We start from the raw sequence: 17,145 nt of genomic DNA, 5'->3' as shown, positions 1-17,145 counted from the left end.
AGCACACAGACAGAAACCATGACAACAGACATTTAGTGGAACGGCTTGGGGCGAGACGTGACATCTAGATGTTCAAATGATTAGCGCTGATAGCTATTAGCCATCATTCGAACATCTACTCAACAAACGTCTCAAAACGCTTTCACATAAAAGACGTCTAAAAGACGTATATGCCATAGACGTCTATATTTGTTACACTTTTAGACGGGTTTTAGCCGAGACGTCTGGTTAGCATATACACGTCTAATAGACATCTATTAGACGTCGAAATGCTCGCAGACTCATGAGACAAAGGAGTTTGGTTTAGTGAGAGGATAATTTACTCACATTGGCACCCAAATTGTGTGTGGGCTCAATGGTGATGTCACGGCGAAAAATCGCCAGTAGGGGGCAGCCTTACCCTTCTGGCGGAAAAATGACTGCAGCAGACGGATTCTGCGGAAATAGCACAGCAGAGTAATTAATGAATTATAATTTTGCGGTGTAGTAAAAGTGTCGTCAAAAACTTAAAATGCAAAGAATAACGACAAAATAGGTGCAATATAGCTACTGTGGTACAGTGCAACTTCTGGGTTATAGACAGAGATGGGGACTCGAGTCACTGTGACTTGGACACGAGTCGACTCGAGTCGCTGTTTTGATGACTTGTGACTTGACTTGACGATAATAAAAAACCTTGAGACTCGACTTGGACTTGGAAGTTAAAGACTCGGGACTTGACTTGACTTGAGACACGATGACTTGAGACACGATGACTTGAATGACTTCAGTGTTATTTTGTTTATGTTTTCAGTTTGAATATCAAATTAATAATACATTTAAAAAAGTAATATCGATAACACTGTAGGAGCGCAGGCTGAGAATGGCGTTGTCAGGATTGGATCGCTACCCTGTCAATCAATCAGTCGTGCCCTCTCTACCTACCTAACGTGTTTATTGGAGAATCACGCTCCTTTATTTCAGACATGCACAAACATGGAGCGGAGCGATACCTTCGGCTATCGTAATTAATTACCTTTATGACGGCAAAAGACGGACAGCACAGTGCAAGATATGCAACAGAAACATTTCAGACAGCCAGATGACTTTGTCCGTTTGAAGTTTATAGAGCTCTGGTGTCTCCAGATGTTACAGATGAAACATAAAATGTTTCTGAGGTAAATTTTGGATTCTATGCGTCACTGTATGTCACCTTAAATGGCGACCTTGCAGCAGTGAGAAGACCCTAAGCTATTTTTGCGGTACAGAGAAGATCTAGTTTCAGCAATGTGTAGGTGCTTAGAATATGGAAGGGCCATTCGTCCGTGACCAGGAATACCTTTGTCCATGCACTTTTAAGGGCATCGGAAGTAACCAATAGAGTGAGACTCGGACCGCAGCTGTTGTCTTACGAGGTACAAATGATGGGGGAGAACAGATAGAAGAAGGTCAAGAACGCGAAGAGGAACAGCGCGAAGGGCAGGAGCGCGCAAGGCGCAGGGGCGCAAGGGGCAAGAGCAAGAAGCGCGAGGGCCTTTTTGGGGCGAACATCTGTGCTGTCAAGAGCTGAAACATCTTTGCTCTTGGGGCCACCCTAACTTTTGGAGAGACATCACTTTGACATCGGTTGAATAAATCTTTTCCCAATCAGCCGTGTGTCACCGAAGTGCTTCCTTGCCCGGACCAGCCATCGTCCACTGAGTGTTTTTTTGGAGACCAGCAAAACAACAAAGACCATTCACCACATTTCTAATGCTCTTTAATGTGTTTCTTCTTTCAGATCTTTTTCAGATTATTTTTTCATATTTGCAACTCAAATGTGTCAGACACTGTCGGCAGACGTTCATTTGTTTAGATTGAGCTGTCAATCATTGTATGAGGTAATTTATTTTTTGTTTGATTCCATGGTGTATTTTACTGAATATCAGTAATTACAGTGCAAATCCAAATGATTGTCATATTTTTTAAACAGGTTAGACACATTGGATAATGATGGTTACTTAAAGTTACTTATATCTTGTCTTTTCACGTTACTAAAATCAGATTCTGCGGGTAAAATTGCAATACCGTTTTTTTCCGTGTATAGTGCGCCCCCATGTATAATACGCACCCTAAAAATGGCATGCTGATGCTGAAAAAAAGCCTGTACCCATGTATAATACGCACCCAATTTTTATGATTTTTTTTTTATGATTTTTTTTTTTTTTTTAAGTCCCAATGATCGTCACACACGCAGGGAGGCAATGGGTCCCATTTTTATAGTCTTTGGTATGGTCTTAACTAGGCTGGATGTAATCTTTTTTGTTGGCGTTGATTTCTCCGACTGCCCATAAACGCACCACCGCGCTCCGTGCGCGCACGGGAAAGAGGCGTGCGGACGTGAAAAAGGCGGCTCTGTATGGGAGAGACGTTGAAGAGGAATAAAAACACCCTTGGAAACCAAAACTTGGTGATTTCAAGTTTCATTTCGAGGGACATTTGTCACGTCTCGTCCCCAGTTTTGCTATGTGTCTAGGTTGCCATAGTTTCTGTTCGCGTCGCCCCTCTCTTCCTGTGTCACCTCAATCGATGTAACGTGTTTTGTATTTAAGTCCTGTCTGCCCCTCGCTCACCGTCGGATCATTGCATGTGTTACTGTCATGATGTCTGTTTGCTTTCTGTTCCTGTCTTTGGTAATGTCCCCCTGTCTTTTTGTTCCACGACTTTGTCGGTCAGTCCTGTTGTTGGTTTTGTTTTCTAAAAAAAAAAAAAAAAAAAAAAAAAAAAAAAAAATTTAAAAAAAAAATCAAAACTTTTTTGTACCCATGTATAATGCGCACGACAATAAATTCGTTAAATTTTGCGCACTATACACGGAAAAAAACGGTAATAATGTGACTTGACTTGGACTTGACCTATTTAAGGACTTGACTTCCCCAAGAAAAAAATGACTTGGGATTTACTTGAGACTTGAAGGTTAAGACTTGAGAGTCACTTGAGACTTGTGTGACTTGGTCCCATCTCTGGTGTTGTGTTGGGCTCTTTTACAAGTAAAGACTGCTGCTTTGAGTTCACAGGGAAGCCATGCTCTTTATTCACTGTCTATATAGTCTTCCCTCTAGCGGTAAAAACGTGGACTACAGATCTCTGGATGTCACCACATAATATAGGTTTCAAACTCGTGTTATAGTTTCAATGTCGGAGTTTAAACTAGGCTCGTGATGGGTGTTGTAAAAAAAATTGCTGAAACGACTGAAGTGCAAATAAGAAAGAAAAAGCTTACAGCACCTGGTATTCCCAGGCGGTCTCCCATCCAAGTACTAACCAGGCCCGACACTGTTTAGCTTCCGAGATCGGGCATTCTCAGGGTAATATGGCCGTAGGCCGTGAGCTAATTCAGAATTGTGCATTTTATAGACACAATCGCCCCTGAAACCAAGCCAAGCAGCGGCGGTACTTAATGGCTGTTGTAAAAGTTTCCTTCACAATTGACGTGGAAAAAAAAAAAAAAAGGCTTTCAGCACCTGGTCAACACCCCCTTCCCTTTTTCATAACCATCTTTGTATATTTAAATGAGAGATGTCCCTGCATGCCTGTGCGTGCTAGTTGTTTACGGGGTAAACTATACAACACAATGTAAATTCATTTAAAGTATCATAAAATATACAAAAGTAAATGAGATGAAATTAAATTAGAAACGGGTGCAGAGGTTTCATACATTGTTTATTCTTACATGTATTAATCAGTCATACTCCAGCATTTTGTAATTACAAATTGTCCATCAGGTAGAGGAGATGCTTTTTTTCTGAGTCCCATCAAACCAACACAATCCCAAGAGCTCACATTTTGAGGATGAACTATTGCCATCGGGATGAACTGCTAAGACATCTGCTTTTAAAGGATAAACACGACTTGAGTATTGAGTTACTTGTTTTTTCCCACTTTGCTCAAATGGTTCAAACACTGCACACAACACATGAGAATATCATTCTTTATCAAGACAGTCGATCTCGACAATAGAATGACCATGTGTTTGGGTCATAAGAGCAAGAAATTGGACAAATGCTAAGACACTCAAGAAAACATTTCAATCCAAAAATCACTCTTGAGCATTCTCAAACCATCTAAATACAAATTTGAGCATTCTCGAACCGTCTAAAAAAAAATAAAAAATAAAAAGTAGAAAGGGTTTATAATTGCAATACAAATTCATTTGACACGCAAATAAAATTATATTATGACATTCCTTTTCCAAAGAAAAGATGTTTCAAATCAGCCTCACTTCACCCAATGCAATGAAAATGGAAAAATCCATTGTATTAAAAAATTGTAAAACGACGTGACAAATAAAAAAAAATCACATAATGAATATCCATTAAATGTACAACAAAGCCTACCACTTCTATGATAATGTAATGAAGATACTATTGTACACAAAAGTTGTTGCTACAGTTCACATTAAAACATAATAACAAGATTAAAAACATTGGCATAACCATACAGTGAGTACCATCATTATCATCAGCCTCAGAGTTTCCAAATGATATCATTGCTACAGAAAACAGAAAAGTAACAGAAATAGTAATAATACTCTTGACTTAGAACATGTTGGTACTGGTATACACAGTACACAGCTTTCCTCTCGCAACACACATGCACTCACTCAAACAAATTCATATGCCGGGCAATTTACAGACGCAAAACACGAAGTGGGCAGTGCATTATCACCTGCTGCTGGATGAGAGAAGGTAATACGAAGTGCGCGTAATGAAAATCTCACAGTATCAAATATGCTCATTTTCGGTCAGCAGAGGAAAATGCATTGTGCTGCCTCAATGGGTTTGTTACAGTGGTCGCACAGGAGGAAAAAACATAGATTCCAAATTTTCATTCAACACACATTAGGGAATTACATGTAAATTCGGGTACCTCGGAGGAATGTAAAGTTTGTGTGTACCTCAGCTTATTTGTAGAAAAAAAAAGGCTTATAAGCGAAAGAGCCTTGGTTTTATTTCATACACAATGATAACTGCTTGGCCCCAGAAAGTAAAGGAATAATGTAACAATGATAAGTACCACACATACTACTGCCAAAATTAATGCACCTCAGTGGCTTACAGCCTGAGTGCAGTCCAACAGACAAATCACAAGAGGGCGCAACATGACAGAACATTATTGACTAAGGACAAAACAAAGGGGGGGCCCTTCCACCTACCACTTGGACATCATTCTTGACTGATTTTGTCTGTTTGTGGTGAACCTACTAGCAACTGAAAAGTACCATACAAGTTAGTGTTACTCTGGAAAGTACCTTATACAAGTTAGTGTTCACACTTATTCTACACTACATTCCTAAAACCCCTCTCTCTTGCGGACGGTTTTTCTTTAGTCCCCTCCCCCACATCAGACATCTTCCTCTCTTTCTCCCGTCTTTCCATTTTTTGTCTCTCAGACATACCATCGTCTATTATTTTGCTCACTAAACTTGTTTTTGTTCTTCGTTATTAGTACCATTTCACGCTCACTTGTGGACTGTTAGTACCTAGATCCTGAGTGGTAAAGAACTCCTTTTCATCTGCTATCTACTCATACCTTTAATGAGTATTTAACTATACACTATTGGAATGACAATGGCAGGCAGACTACCAGTAAAAAAAAATAAAGTTTAAAAAAGTGGTTATTTGGGGGAGGGGGGGGGAACACTTCAAATATCCGCTGCACTCCTTTTAAATACTGCCAGACTGACTGCCTGTTGTCCTCCTCTTCTTGCCTCTTATCTGGTGAGGCAGATTTTTTTTCCGCGTTTCCTTTTTTTCCCCCCACATCAAAAGTATCTCGTCATTGTTGTCCCTGGTTCCTCATCTGATCACTTTTCAGTCAACCCATCATCTTCTGTGATGCCTTGAGCTCGGAGCTCATCCAGAACATTGTCTAGGTGTCCAGGGTCAGGGAAGCCATGACCTGTCAGGTTGGAGCCGAACTCTGTTTTGTGGTGTACCTAAAGAAGAAAGGGACTATGTAGTTACTGGAATCTGATATGACTGGTCCACTCTATTTCAGCAATGAACATATGAGCTCAAGAACGTACCTCATTCCATATGACTGTGTCAGATTCTCCTGTGGTGCTTGAAGTCCCAACTGAAAAGATCAACCTTCGGTCCCACGCTACCAGGAGCAGTCTCAATACCTGATGACAAATATTCTTATGAGTGAAGGATGGCATCATAAATCATGCACACTGCATAGCGTAGATCCCTAGCCATTACTAAAACTGAAGCATTAAGGAACAACTCATCATTATGACACACCGGCCGGCCCAGGTCATACACACCAAATGCATCCAACCATGCCTTTATGGTCTTTGTTTCATGCTGTGGGGCACCATCATAATTGAACCCCAAACAGTTTCTATGAAGTCATAGGTCCTAGCATCAGTTACAGCAATGTGAAGGATTTTACCTTGCGTCCCTTGTCACTGTCTGGGAGGTAGCAGTGTCTTGGGAAGCCTCTGGCTGTGAAGGGCTTCCCTGGATTGGGATGCTCTGGTCCCTGATCACACACAAGTAGAGGAACCATCACGTCGATCAACAAGATTGTTACAAGAATATGGGTGCAATTCAAACTAACATATGGAGCTGCTGACTTCTTTTCAATTACCTGAATGCCCGGCGGGATGTTATAGATCATGCGAATAGTTTTGCAGTCGGGATGCCCCGGTAGTGAGTGAGGGATGATGTGGTACTCCATTTTTCCTGCTGGTTGGTTCCCGGTCTTTACACCATAGATAGTTTTACAGGTGGGACACTGAAGACTGACACAAAAGGGAGACATTCTGGTATATTTAACTGAATGGACTTAAGATGTCAGTGCAGGGCAACAAAATGGTACTGAACGTTTAATATGAGTATTGTTCATTTGGTATTGTTATGTAATTCCATATGGTCTCTGCTCAGAGTTGACACTTGCGGTGTTATTTATGTGAACTGCGGGCATCTGTGTAATGTGTATGTGGATTACTTTATTTGTTCCCTGAATGTAAAAAGAGCCATTTAGGTGTCACTTAAAATGTACTGTAAAAACAAACAAACAAACAAACAAACAAACAAACAAACAAACAAACAAACAAACAAACAAAACACAAAAACTCAAATAGGGACAGACATCATATTGCGAGACTTGGACCTGCAATTTAATCCAGGCCAGGGGTCTATTTTCTTAACTATAAAAACGTATTCTGACCCACCTGCCATCCTTGTTGCCATTATTATACATGGCCAACAGACACTGAAAATGGTACTGGTGTCCACATTGCGCTAGTCGTCCAACAGATTCTGCTCTGGAAACAGATCCTACCCCAGGACCTTTGTATCCAGAAGGACCCCCTAAAGATTCCATGCATATGGTACAATCCTGGAGGAACAATAATGAATGAAGAAGACATCACTAACTCTACCCTTCCCTGATCTTTTAATGAATCTGATCTAAAAATATAGCAACTGGTCTCACCTCATCTGGTGGACTCTTAACTTTTTGCAGGTACTTTTTAACTACATCTTCTGGAGTCTTACCTGCAGACAAAATTAACACACAGATGGTCAGATGTTAAAATAGTGGATGTGCTAACGTGTTTATTGAGAGCACATCTCAGGTGTACTTTAAACACAGTACTTTTACCCTTACGAGCCTGCTTCTTGGTGGTCTTTCTGCAGCAGTGGCCAAAGCCTGGTACTGGTTTGATGTCACTCTTGCTGACAGGTGGAGGGTGTAGTACAAGTTTAGGGGGTCTTGTAAGACACACCGGCAGAGCAGCAGCACTCATCAAAATGCCTGTGATCCCTGAAACACAAAGACGGGAAAAGAATGAACGGAGTTGAAAAGGGGATTTCCCCCCCCCCCCCCATTTATTCATAAACTGTCATTTTGATGAAAACGACCAAATGCCTCAGCACTGCGTCAATAAATATGTGTAGTAAAATCTCACCTGCCAGTGCAGGGTGAACAGGACTAGATCCGTTGAGATTCTTCACGGGCACAGTGGGCACACTGCAAAAAAGACAAACTATTTACAGGTGTTTTCAGTGACTTACAATGTATCTATCAGACTTTCTAATAATATCTTCAATAAACTAAGACTAGTTAAATTCTCACTTGAAAAAACAGATGACTATCATTTTTATTTTGACCACACAAGGTAAACAAATTCTGGTCCCACAAAAACGAAAAGATAATAAAGATAGTATCAGGTGGAAAAAAATATCCCAAATGGAACTCCCATTAAAAAACACATCTAGCACTTCCCTGTCCGTCTTTGTCACCGTCTCTCTTTGGGCTCTCTTTGCATCGGCAACACACTGACACAATATGATGGTTAGTGAATGATCAAGGTTCTGTGTGCGTGTGTTTTTCAGAGCTAATCCACAGATTTTCCATCTGCTCAGAGATGGACGTCACACAGCCTCTCTCTGGGGATTACCTGCATCATCACAAAGCCAATCATCTCTCACTGACAAATCACATATCCAGACTGATAAGGAGTTTTGGTTAGCGTAATTGAAAATGCTATATTTACCTTCTCCAAGTTATTATCAAAATATTCTGATATTCGTGTTATGTGTTGTACTGGTACACCACTGCAAAATTCAGACGCAACCATGAATAACAATAAAATGAGCAGAGTTGATTCATCTGGAAAATGTTTTTGGACTACTTGCTATTGTATGTTGAGGGGAGCACTAACCATTAAAGACATTTGTGCCTTCTTGTTTTTTATATTGCGTCGTTTACTTGTATGTCAATCGTGTAATATGTCTTGTCACCGTGGGATAGGGAAAACGTAATTTCGACCTCTTTGTGTGTCTCGGCATGTGAAGATGTTGACAATAAAGCAGACTTTGACTTTTTTGACTTTGACATTTGTAGATCAGCACCAAAAGCCTACACAATGTTTTCTTAGTTCTGCAAAACTCCCAAAAGTTTCAAGAAAAGTGTTTATGTATAGATTGTGGAATTGCAAAACACTGACGGTGAAAATTAACGTTGTTGTTGATCTTAAAAAGCGTCGCCTCGTCGTTATTCCACAGATCTACTATATAACTATATTGTAGCGTTAACAAAGTTCAAGGAAAGACGTGGGTTTGGCAAACGGCTCTTTATTTAACAAAACAAACTTACAGGCGTGTGGCGGTGTGGACTTCCAGCGACGGAAGTGGAACAGAGCTCAATAGAATAGGACCGGGCGTGCGTAAAAGCCATGACCGAGCCCCATCCACCGTCCTCGGACAGCCACCCGGCTGAGCGCCGGCCCTCGACTTCCATCCACGGAGGTGAAAGACAGCTTTTTAGAGTAGGACCGGGTGTGCGTAAAAGCATTGTCCGAGCCCCATCCACCGTCCCTGGACGAGTCGATCTTTGTCCTTTATGTAAACAACCGCCGCGCTGCTGACGCGCGAACGCGACAGAGCTCTCTTTCACTTCCGTGGATTGAAGTCGGGCGCCGGCGCTCGGCCGGGTGGCTGTCCAGGGACGGTGGATGGTGCTCGGACAATGCTCATTTCTGAGAAAAGAGCTCGGTGCTTCCACTAATTCAACGTTTTATTTTTATGTGGTTTATATTTGTTTTTATGCCAGTCGTATCATTTTATTTCATCCTATTTATATATATAAATATTTAAATAATAATAGTTGGGGACCACTGATTTAGAGTGCACAGATGGTTTGATAACATTATAGCTTATATAATAGTTATTTGATATATAATTTATATATCGTTATATCAGCGGCGAGCACGCATTGTTGACAAAGGACGATTGATGGATTTAATGAATTGGAGTGACGCAGATGGTTTTATTAACGTGTTATTTATGTAATAGTTTTTTGAATAACTCTGAATTTTACGTCAGGGCCGTTCTCAGCTCTTAGTTTGTGTTTATGTCACGTTAGCATACCTATTGTTTAGCCTGTTGTTGCTCGTTCATGACGGTTCTTGGATTTTGTCGAATAAATTGCCCCCCAAAATGCGATTTATACTCCGGAGCGACTTATATGTTTTTTTTTTCACTTTTTGGGCATTTTATGGCTGGTGCGATTTATACTCCGGTGCGATTTATAGTCCGAAAATTACGGTACTTCATTGTAAAATTGTGAGATTAACAGGAGAAATGACTGATCAGGAACCACAGCGGAGATAGTGTTGAAATTCATACGTTTTCTGTGTAAATCGGGAAATTTGGCAAGTATGCACATAAGCAGAAAAACTAATTCAAGTTATGTAAAAACAGTTTGATGACCAGAAGCATGGTGATGATGTGTTGTTTCCTATAGGTTTACCTTTAAAAGGCTTTCTCTGTCTGTGCACTAAGCTGATTTCACTTCACCCGACTTAGTGACTCATTCTGGCATATGTGAATGACTCACTGTCATGCGTGGACATAGACTGTTAGGGTTGATAGATTATTTTGATCGTATGATTTTGTTGGAACGTAGACTATAATGATTAACCAAACTTGTCCTGTTCTCAGAACACAGTAAAATAAAGTGGTTGCATCCTCTGCACTGGTTGACCAGCTGCAGAGGAAGCAATCAAAAGTGTTCTGCTTCTCCAAACGTCGTAAAACACCCCCTGCTCTGATTTGACCAGAGGCCAGGGATTCACCAAACTTGTCCACTCTCACCCCCACCCTGTTTTCTCTCAATAAATACTCTGTTGCAAGAGTCCAAAGTCAGACTGCGTTCGAACATCACTGCACGAACGTTTTCTCCACTTGCAAGTGCTAACAGGGCATACTGTTTCCCGTGTGGTTCTTGCAAATAAGTTAGAGTGAGCACCACTCTAACATAGACGATACATGGCATATAAAGGAATATGATTACATTTGTAAATCATTGCAAATCATGGCGCATCAAAATGTTTAACATAATCCATAGATGATGAATATGCAAACATTCTGCAATAAAAACAGGGCTATATATAGTTTCATGAACAATATGTGCCATATGTGTGTGAGAAGGCATTGTTTACGATTCTGATTATGAGATTTTAGGCAAAATCAGTTTAAATTTTAAGGGCAGCAACAATTTCCATTGATACTGAGCCACATTTACAGGATAATTTATTGAGACTAGCACTACACTTGGGCTATAGCCCTATCAGGAATCTATGTGGCCTCAGTCAAGCTCATCAAGCATTTTATTTGATATTCTAACATTGGTCCCCAATCACCAGTGGCAGGGACACACAAATGAATGAAAACAAAACTTATAGCATTTCTGGTTTATTTACTAGTATAGACCCATTTGAAATTGGGATTTACGGCGAGAGGTGATTTCCACGCACAAATCCCAATATGTGGCAAGCGGCTCTCAAATGAGTTCAAAACTGATTCGTCAACAAATGTACCGTAATTTTCGGACTATAAGTCGCGTTTTTTTTCCATAGTTTGAGTGGGGGTCGACTTATACTCAGGAGGGACTTATATACATATATATGGGTTTTTTTCAGTTTTTTGGGCATTTTATGACTGGTGCGACTTATACTCCGGTGCGACTTAATAGTCCGAAAATTACGGTAAGTCCTTTGAGCCTGTCAGAATTGGTGGCTAACAGAATTGCTAAGGCTAAAACATCATTAAATATCGGTGGAAAAAACATTGTCACAAATTAACCTCCCTATCACCACAAACATCCACTATGTATCCAGTGGAATCAAATTAAAATCACAATGTTGTTACTCTTCATAACATTGCCGATGCAAAGGCTATCATAATGGGTCCTTCCAAAGAACCAAACAAACACTTATACTCAGGAGCGACTTAGATATGTTTTTTTTCACAAATTTTTACTTGATCATTAACACATCACTGACTTACAAGTATAGTTGACCACTTCACATGTTATTTTTAGTATAGTTGATCACTTCACATGCTTTGATATCATATTCAAAACCTGAAAAATCGAGAGAAAAAATCAAATAAAGTAATTAACACTTTAAAGCGCCATATCCTCTGGACATGTCCTCTGTCACCAGGATGACATAAAGGACGAGAAATTTGATCGATGAATTTAATGATTTGGAGTGACACAAATGGTTTGATAAAACCATCAAAATGTTTTTATTTTCTTTGGGTGGCCAAATGTGTTTGACAAAATGACAGCCCAAACGCAAGAAGTAGGTGGTAGCTTAGTCATTGTAACAGTAAGTCACTAGTGCTCTATAGCAAAAGAGAGGCAGACATTCAATGTGTTGATAAAGCAGCATTTTGAGAAAATTTGCTTTTTTGAAAAGCTCTCTGAATCTCCTTGTTGTGATGTCACTTGTTTACTGTTACCAAATGTTTTTCCATGGCACATTTTCTTGACCAACTGAACATTGACTAATGTAGTAGGTAGGGATATTCGTGAAAAAGTGCATCATCGTAAATCGCCGTTCAAAGCATTTAATGACCAATCTATCACTCTACGTAAATGGCCAATTGGTCTTAATCATTATGTACTCTCTAACCATTTGCGGTAAAATTGTCAAAGTTGTCTTTTTTGTGTGCTCTTAATCCACACTCGACAATCAACGGCATGCTATCGTGAACAGGTCATACTAATCAGCACCAAACTGGTTGAAGAAGTGTCGCATTAACAGTAAGTAAGTAAAAATTCACTTCTCACAGAGAGAACTTACAAAGTGGTTCACATGGTTAAAATACAACAATATACCGTTTTTTTCCGTGTATAGTGCGCCCCCATGTATAGTACGCACCCCTAAAAATGGCATGCTGATGCTGGAAAAAAGCTTGTACCCATGTATAATACGCACCCAATTTTTATGAATTTTTAAAAAAAAATTTTTTTTTTTTTTTTTTTTTTTTTAAGTCCCAATGATCGTCACACACGCAGGGAGGCAATGGGTCCCATTTTTATAGTCTTTGGTATGGTCTTAACTAGGCTGGATGTAATTTTTTTTGTTGGCGTTGATTTTTCCGACTGCCCGTAAACGCACCACCGCGCTCCGTGCGCGCACGGGACAGCAAACGAGCAGGTGATCGAGCAAGCCGCGTCTGATACGAGAGCATTGCGGTCGCATGGAGCGTGTTTGAAATGAACAGCAGAGAAGAAAGGAACAAGGCAAAGTGTTGTGAAATAAAATATTACCTGTAATACGGATTTAGGTAGAGAACTGAACTCTCGCTCTTTATATAGCTGACGTGTCTTGCGCATCCGTTCTGCGCATCTGTAATGGCGGCCTCCGTGTGATACCCGGTGTGCGTGTGTGTGCGTGTGTGCGAGAGCGAGAGAGAGCGAGAGAGAGAGCGCGAGAGAGAACGCTCAACCGTAGCGCGCCGCCGACCGCGCATTATTGTGACGGAGCCGTCGCTGAAATTTAGAAGATATTTTTAAAGTCCTGATGTACTTTCTAAAATTTAAGTGGACCTCAGTGCGCACTGCGCAGGGAGCTTAATTTGGTGCGGTCGCGCAACCGCAGAGCGCCGGGCGCTCACTGTCGCATTGCTTAAAGAGCGCCTTTGTGTTTTAGGATGAACAGCAGAGACCAAAGGAACAAGGCAAAGTGTTGTGAAATAAAATATTACCTGTAATACGCATTTTGTTATTTGCTGATTGAAACTGCTAATTAAACTGTGAATTGAAACTAATAGGAAGAAAACAACTCTCGCTCTTTATATAGCTGACGTGTCTTGCGCATCCGTTCTGTGCATTTTATTTCACAACACTTTGCCTTTCTTCTCTGCTGTTCACTTCAAACACGCTCCATGCGACCGCAATGCTCTCGTATCAGACGCTTGCTTGATCACCTGCTCGTTTTGGTTTCCAAGGGTGTTTTTATTCCTCTTCAACGTCTCTCCCATACAGAGCCGCCTCTTTCCCGTGCGCGGTGGTGCGTTTACGGGCAGTCGGAGAAATCAACGCCAACAAAAAAAATTACATCCAGCCTAGTTAAGACCATACCAAAGACTATAAAAATGGGACCCATTGCCTCCCTACGTGTGTGACGATCATTGGGACTTAAAAAAAAAAAAAATTAAAAAAAAAAAAAAAAAAAAAAAAAGAAATTTTTGTACCCATGTATAATGCGCACCCCAGATTTTAGGACAATAAATTAGTTAAATTTTGCGCACTATACACGGAAAAAAACGGTAATAACATTTTAGCATAAAATATACCCGGTAAACAAACAAAGAGCAAAAAAGTAGTGAGTTAAAGGACAAAGCAATTGAACTGGAACACACGCCTAAACAAATGTGTTTTTTTGCTACCTTTGAAAATATCCACAGAAGGGGCGGTTCAGCTTGTATGGAAGTGTATTCCACCATGTGCTATGTCAATGCTCATTTGCCATTGGTGGACTGACTGCTTTGTTCCTCATCTGTGCATTCGTGGCTGGGCTGGTTGTGTCGTGTGTGTGTGTGTTTTCAGTCGGTCTCTTGCGTGTGTTTGTACAACTGCCTTTCATTTAGATGCATTGGGTTTGTTAGCGCTTCACCATGGTCATCATTCATTAATTGATTGATTCACTTAAATCATTTGTGTGTACTAGGGCTTTTGCCATGTCTTTTTATTCGTTCACCCATTCACTTAATTTGTGTATTGCACTAAGGGAGTCAAGCTCGAGTTGGTTAATCTATGTTGTGAGGTACACAGTCATGTTAGTGTCGTAAGGAGACAATAACAGCCAGTCAAGAAATTTGCTTTAACTGACTATTTGACCACTGGCAATGAGGGGCAAGGGTCCCGAAGCGGACGTAAGAGATGCCAAGGTCTCTGAGCAATCCTATTGGTCAGCCATGCAGGTTACTGGTTGGCTCGCCGGTTAGCACTTGACTTTCGGGATGCTGAATATGAAACTTTAGTTTGTGTGCAGCGAAATAAAACAGAGGAGCGATTCGTGAAAATAGTATTCAGGGGGAATGAAGCAAGGCTTTTTGATCGCATTTCATGAAGAGATGACATCGCGACATTGTCATGATTAATAAATGAGCCATGTACATCACAGAATTACCGTATTGGCCCGAATATAAGACGATGTCTTTTGCATTGAAATAAGACTGAAAAAGTGGGGGTCGTCTTACATTTAGAGTCTAGACATTATACCCATTCACAACGCTAGATGGCGCCAGACATCTTCAAAGCAAATGCTGAACTTAACTTCCCAGGCCAAAGCGAACCCCTGTCACGAAGAATAAAAATAGCGGTAGGAGTTTGCATTATTTTATTGCAACGTTTTTCCTTATTCAGATTTGTTTCAAGACTACAGTTACAGTTAGACTTTACTTTGATGGTTAATGCAGTTATTGCAATTTTGTTGTTTTATCACATTAGATTGGTTTATTTACGTTTCAAAAACCAGAAAAAAAACACATTTACAAATGTGATTGCTCTTTAGTTTACCGTAATTTTCGGACTGTAAGTCACTCCGGAGTATAAGTCGCAGCAGCCATAAAATGCCCCAAAAAGTGAAAAAAAAACATATATAAGTCGCTCCGGAGTATAAGTCGCATTTTGGGGGGCAATTTATCAGACAAAATCCAACACCAAGAACAGACATGAACAAGCAACAACAGGCTAAACGATACGGTATGCTAACGTGACAAACACAAACGAGGAGCTGAGAACGGACGTAACATTCAGTTATTTAAAAAAAACTATTACATAAATAACACGTTTATAAAACCATCTGTGTCCCTCCAATTCATTAAATCCATCGATCGTCCTTTGTCAACAATGCCGTGTGCCGCGCCGCAGTTCAAATTATTCCACGGGCCCATACAACGATATATAAACTATATTTTAAATAACTATCACATAAACAACAATATTATCAAACCATTTGTGTCACTCCAAATCATTAAATCCATCGATCAAATTTCTCGTCTTTCATCGATCGTCTTTTGTCAACAATGCCGTGTGCCGCGCCGCAGTTCAGATTATTCCACAGGTCCATACAACAATATATAAACTATAATTTAAATAACACATAAACTGGTCTTTGAATGCACCCCGCTTCAATGGTAGAACGCGGATGAATTTAAAGACATCAAATGAGAATAATCCTTTATAAAAATTAAAACTGATTGACGCAAACGCGAGTTCTTTATGTTTTTATTGAAAACAACATAGTGCTGACGCCGTACGACATGGGTTTTTCGCTTTCCAAATAAGGCGTGCGCGCTACCGCGGCAGGGGGAACAAGATCTCACGGGGGAACCAAATCAAGCACAACACAATGTGAGAGAGAACAATGTTTTGCCTCTAGATTTGGGGGGGAAACGGAGCGTAAATTACGATCAATGCTGCCGCGTTGAGTTGCACTTAGGCCAGTGCTTCTCAAATAGTGGGGCGCGCCCCCCTTGGGGGGCGCGGTGCTATTCCTGGGGGGGCGCGTGTGACCCTGGGGAACAGGCTTTTTTTTTGGCAGTACTAGAATAAAGTGTAATTGCGCGTTTACTACAGCAGGGGGCAGTGGCGCTCTCATTGTTACTTCTGTCACGTTTGCGACAGTGCAACATTTTACGACTTACAAGACAAGTTAGGATAGTCACGGTGGGGAGGGGGGGCGCGAATAGTTTTCTTCTTGCTAGGGGGGGGCGTAACAGAAAATAATTGAGAAGCACTGACTTAGGCTAATGTTTACATTATGTACCAATGTCAAGGACGATTATGTCACCCAGCTTATATCATTGATGTGTTTTGATAGTTGTGGGGTCGTCACTAATTATTTGTGTTTAGATAAATGTCTGAGCTATAATGGTGTAATTAATAATAAAAACTTGAACGTATCTGTTTATTGTATTTGTTTATATGTTTAATAAAGACAAAGCCATCACAAAACTGTTGTAATTATTTAGATTTTGATCTAAATTAGCCTTGAATAAAGACTAAGCAGTCACATGAATTAACAGAAAAAATGGACAGCCGGACTCTGACTCTGACTCCTGGTCAAGAGGCCGGACTCGGACTCGGTGCAAAAATCCGACCGAGTCCACAGCCCTGCTTGTAAGTAAGTGATGTGTTAATGATCAAGTAAAGATTTGTGAAAAAAAACATATATAAGTCGCTCCTGAGTATAAGTCGCCCCCACACCCAAACTATGAAAAAAAACGAGACTTATCGTCCGAAAATTACAGTACATATTTAAATGTTCAGATATTAATATATGATAGACAGTTTTTGCATGATTTGAATGAG

General features: G+C 40.4%; 1 protein-coding gene and 1 pseudogene across 4 annotated transcripts in view; both read right to left on the bottom strand.

Annotated features, from left to right (window-relative positions):
* Nucleotides 1–3,234: 3,234 nt before the first annotated feature.
* Nucleotides 3,235–3,343, bottom strand: LOC133152103 (5S ribosomal RNA; annotated as a pseudogene).
* Nucleotides 3,344–3,662: 319 nt separating this feature from the next.
* LOC133151260 (E3 ubiquitin-protein ligase DTX4-like) overlaps nt 3,663–17,145 on the bottom strand; it is a 28,601-nt gene continuing 15,118 nt past the window's right edge. For 3 of the 4 annotated variants that reach the window (XM_061274131.1, XM_061274133.1, XM_061274134.1), the window contains 8 exons: nt 7,940–8,001; nt 7,633–7,794; nt 7,465–7,526; nt 7,202–7,368; nt 6,616–6,769; nt 6,418–6,507; nt 6,047–6,145; nt 3,663–5,956 (listed from right to left, as the gene is read on the bottom strand). In XM_061274131.1, coding sequence (XP_061130115.1) covers nt 5,825–5,956; nt 6,047–6,145; nt 6,418–6,507; nt 6,616–6,769; nt 7,202–7,368; nt 7,465–7,526; nt 7,633–7,794; nt 7,940–8,001 — 928 coding nt within the window. In that variant the 3' untranslated portion in view covers nt 3,663–5,824. The remainder of the gene's footprint in view (nt 5,957–6,046; nt 6,146–6,417; nt 6,508–6,615; nt 6,770–7,201; nt 7,369–7,464; nt 7,527–7,632; nt 7,795–7,939; nt 8,002–17,145) is intronic. The other variant, XM_061274132.1, reaches the window with a different exon arrangement.

The sequence above is a fragment of the Syngnathus typhle genome, linkage group LG3 (assembly GCF_033458585.1).
Source record: "Syngnathus typhle isolate RoL2023-S1 ecotype Sweden linkage group LG3, RoL_Styp_1.0, whole genome shotgun sequence".
NCBI classification, from domain to species: domain Eukaryota; kingdom Metazoa; phylum Chordata; class Actinopteri; order Syngnathiformes; family Syngnathidae; genus Syngnathus; species Syngnathus typhle.
This window is presented reverse-complemented; position numbering and strand designations above follow the sequence as displayed.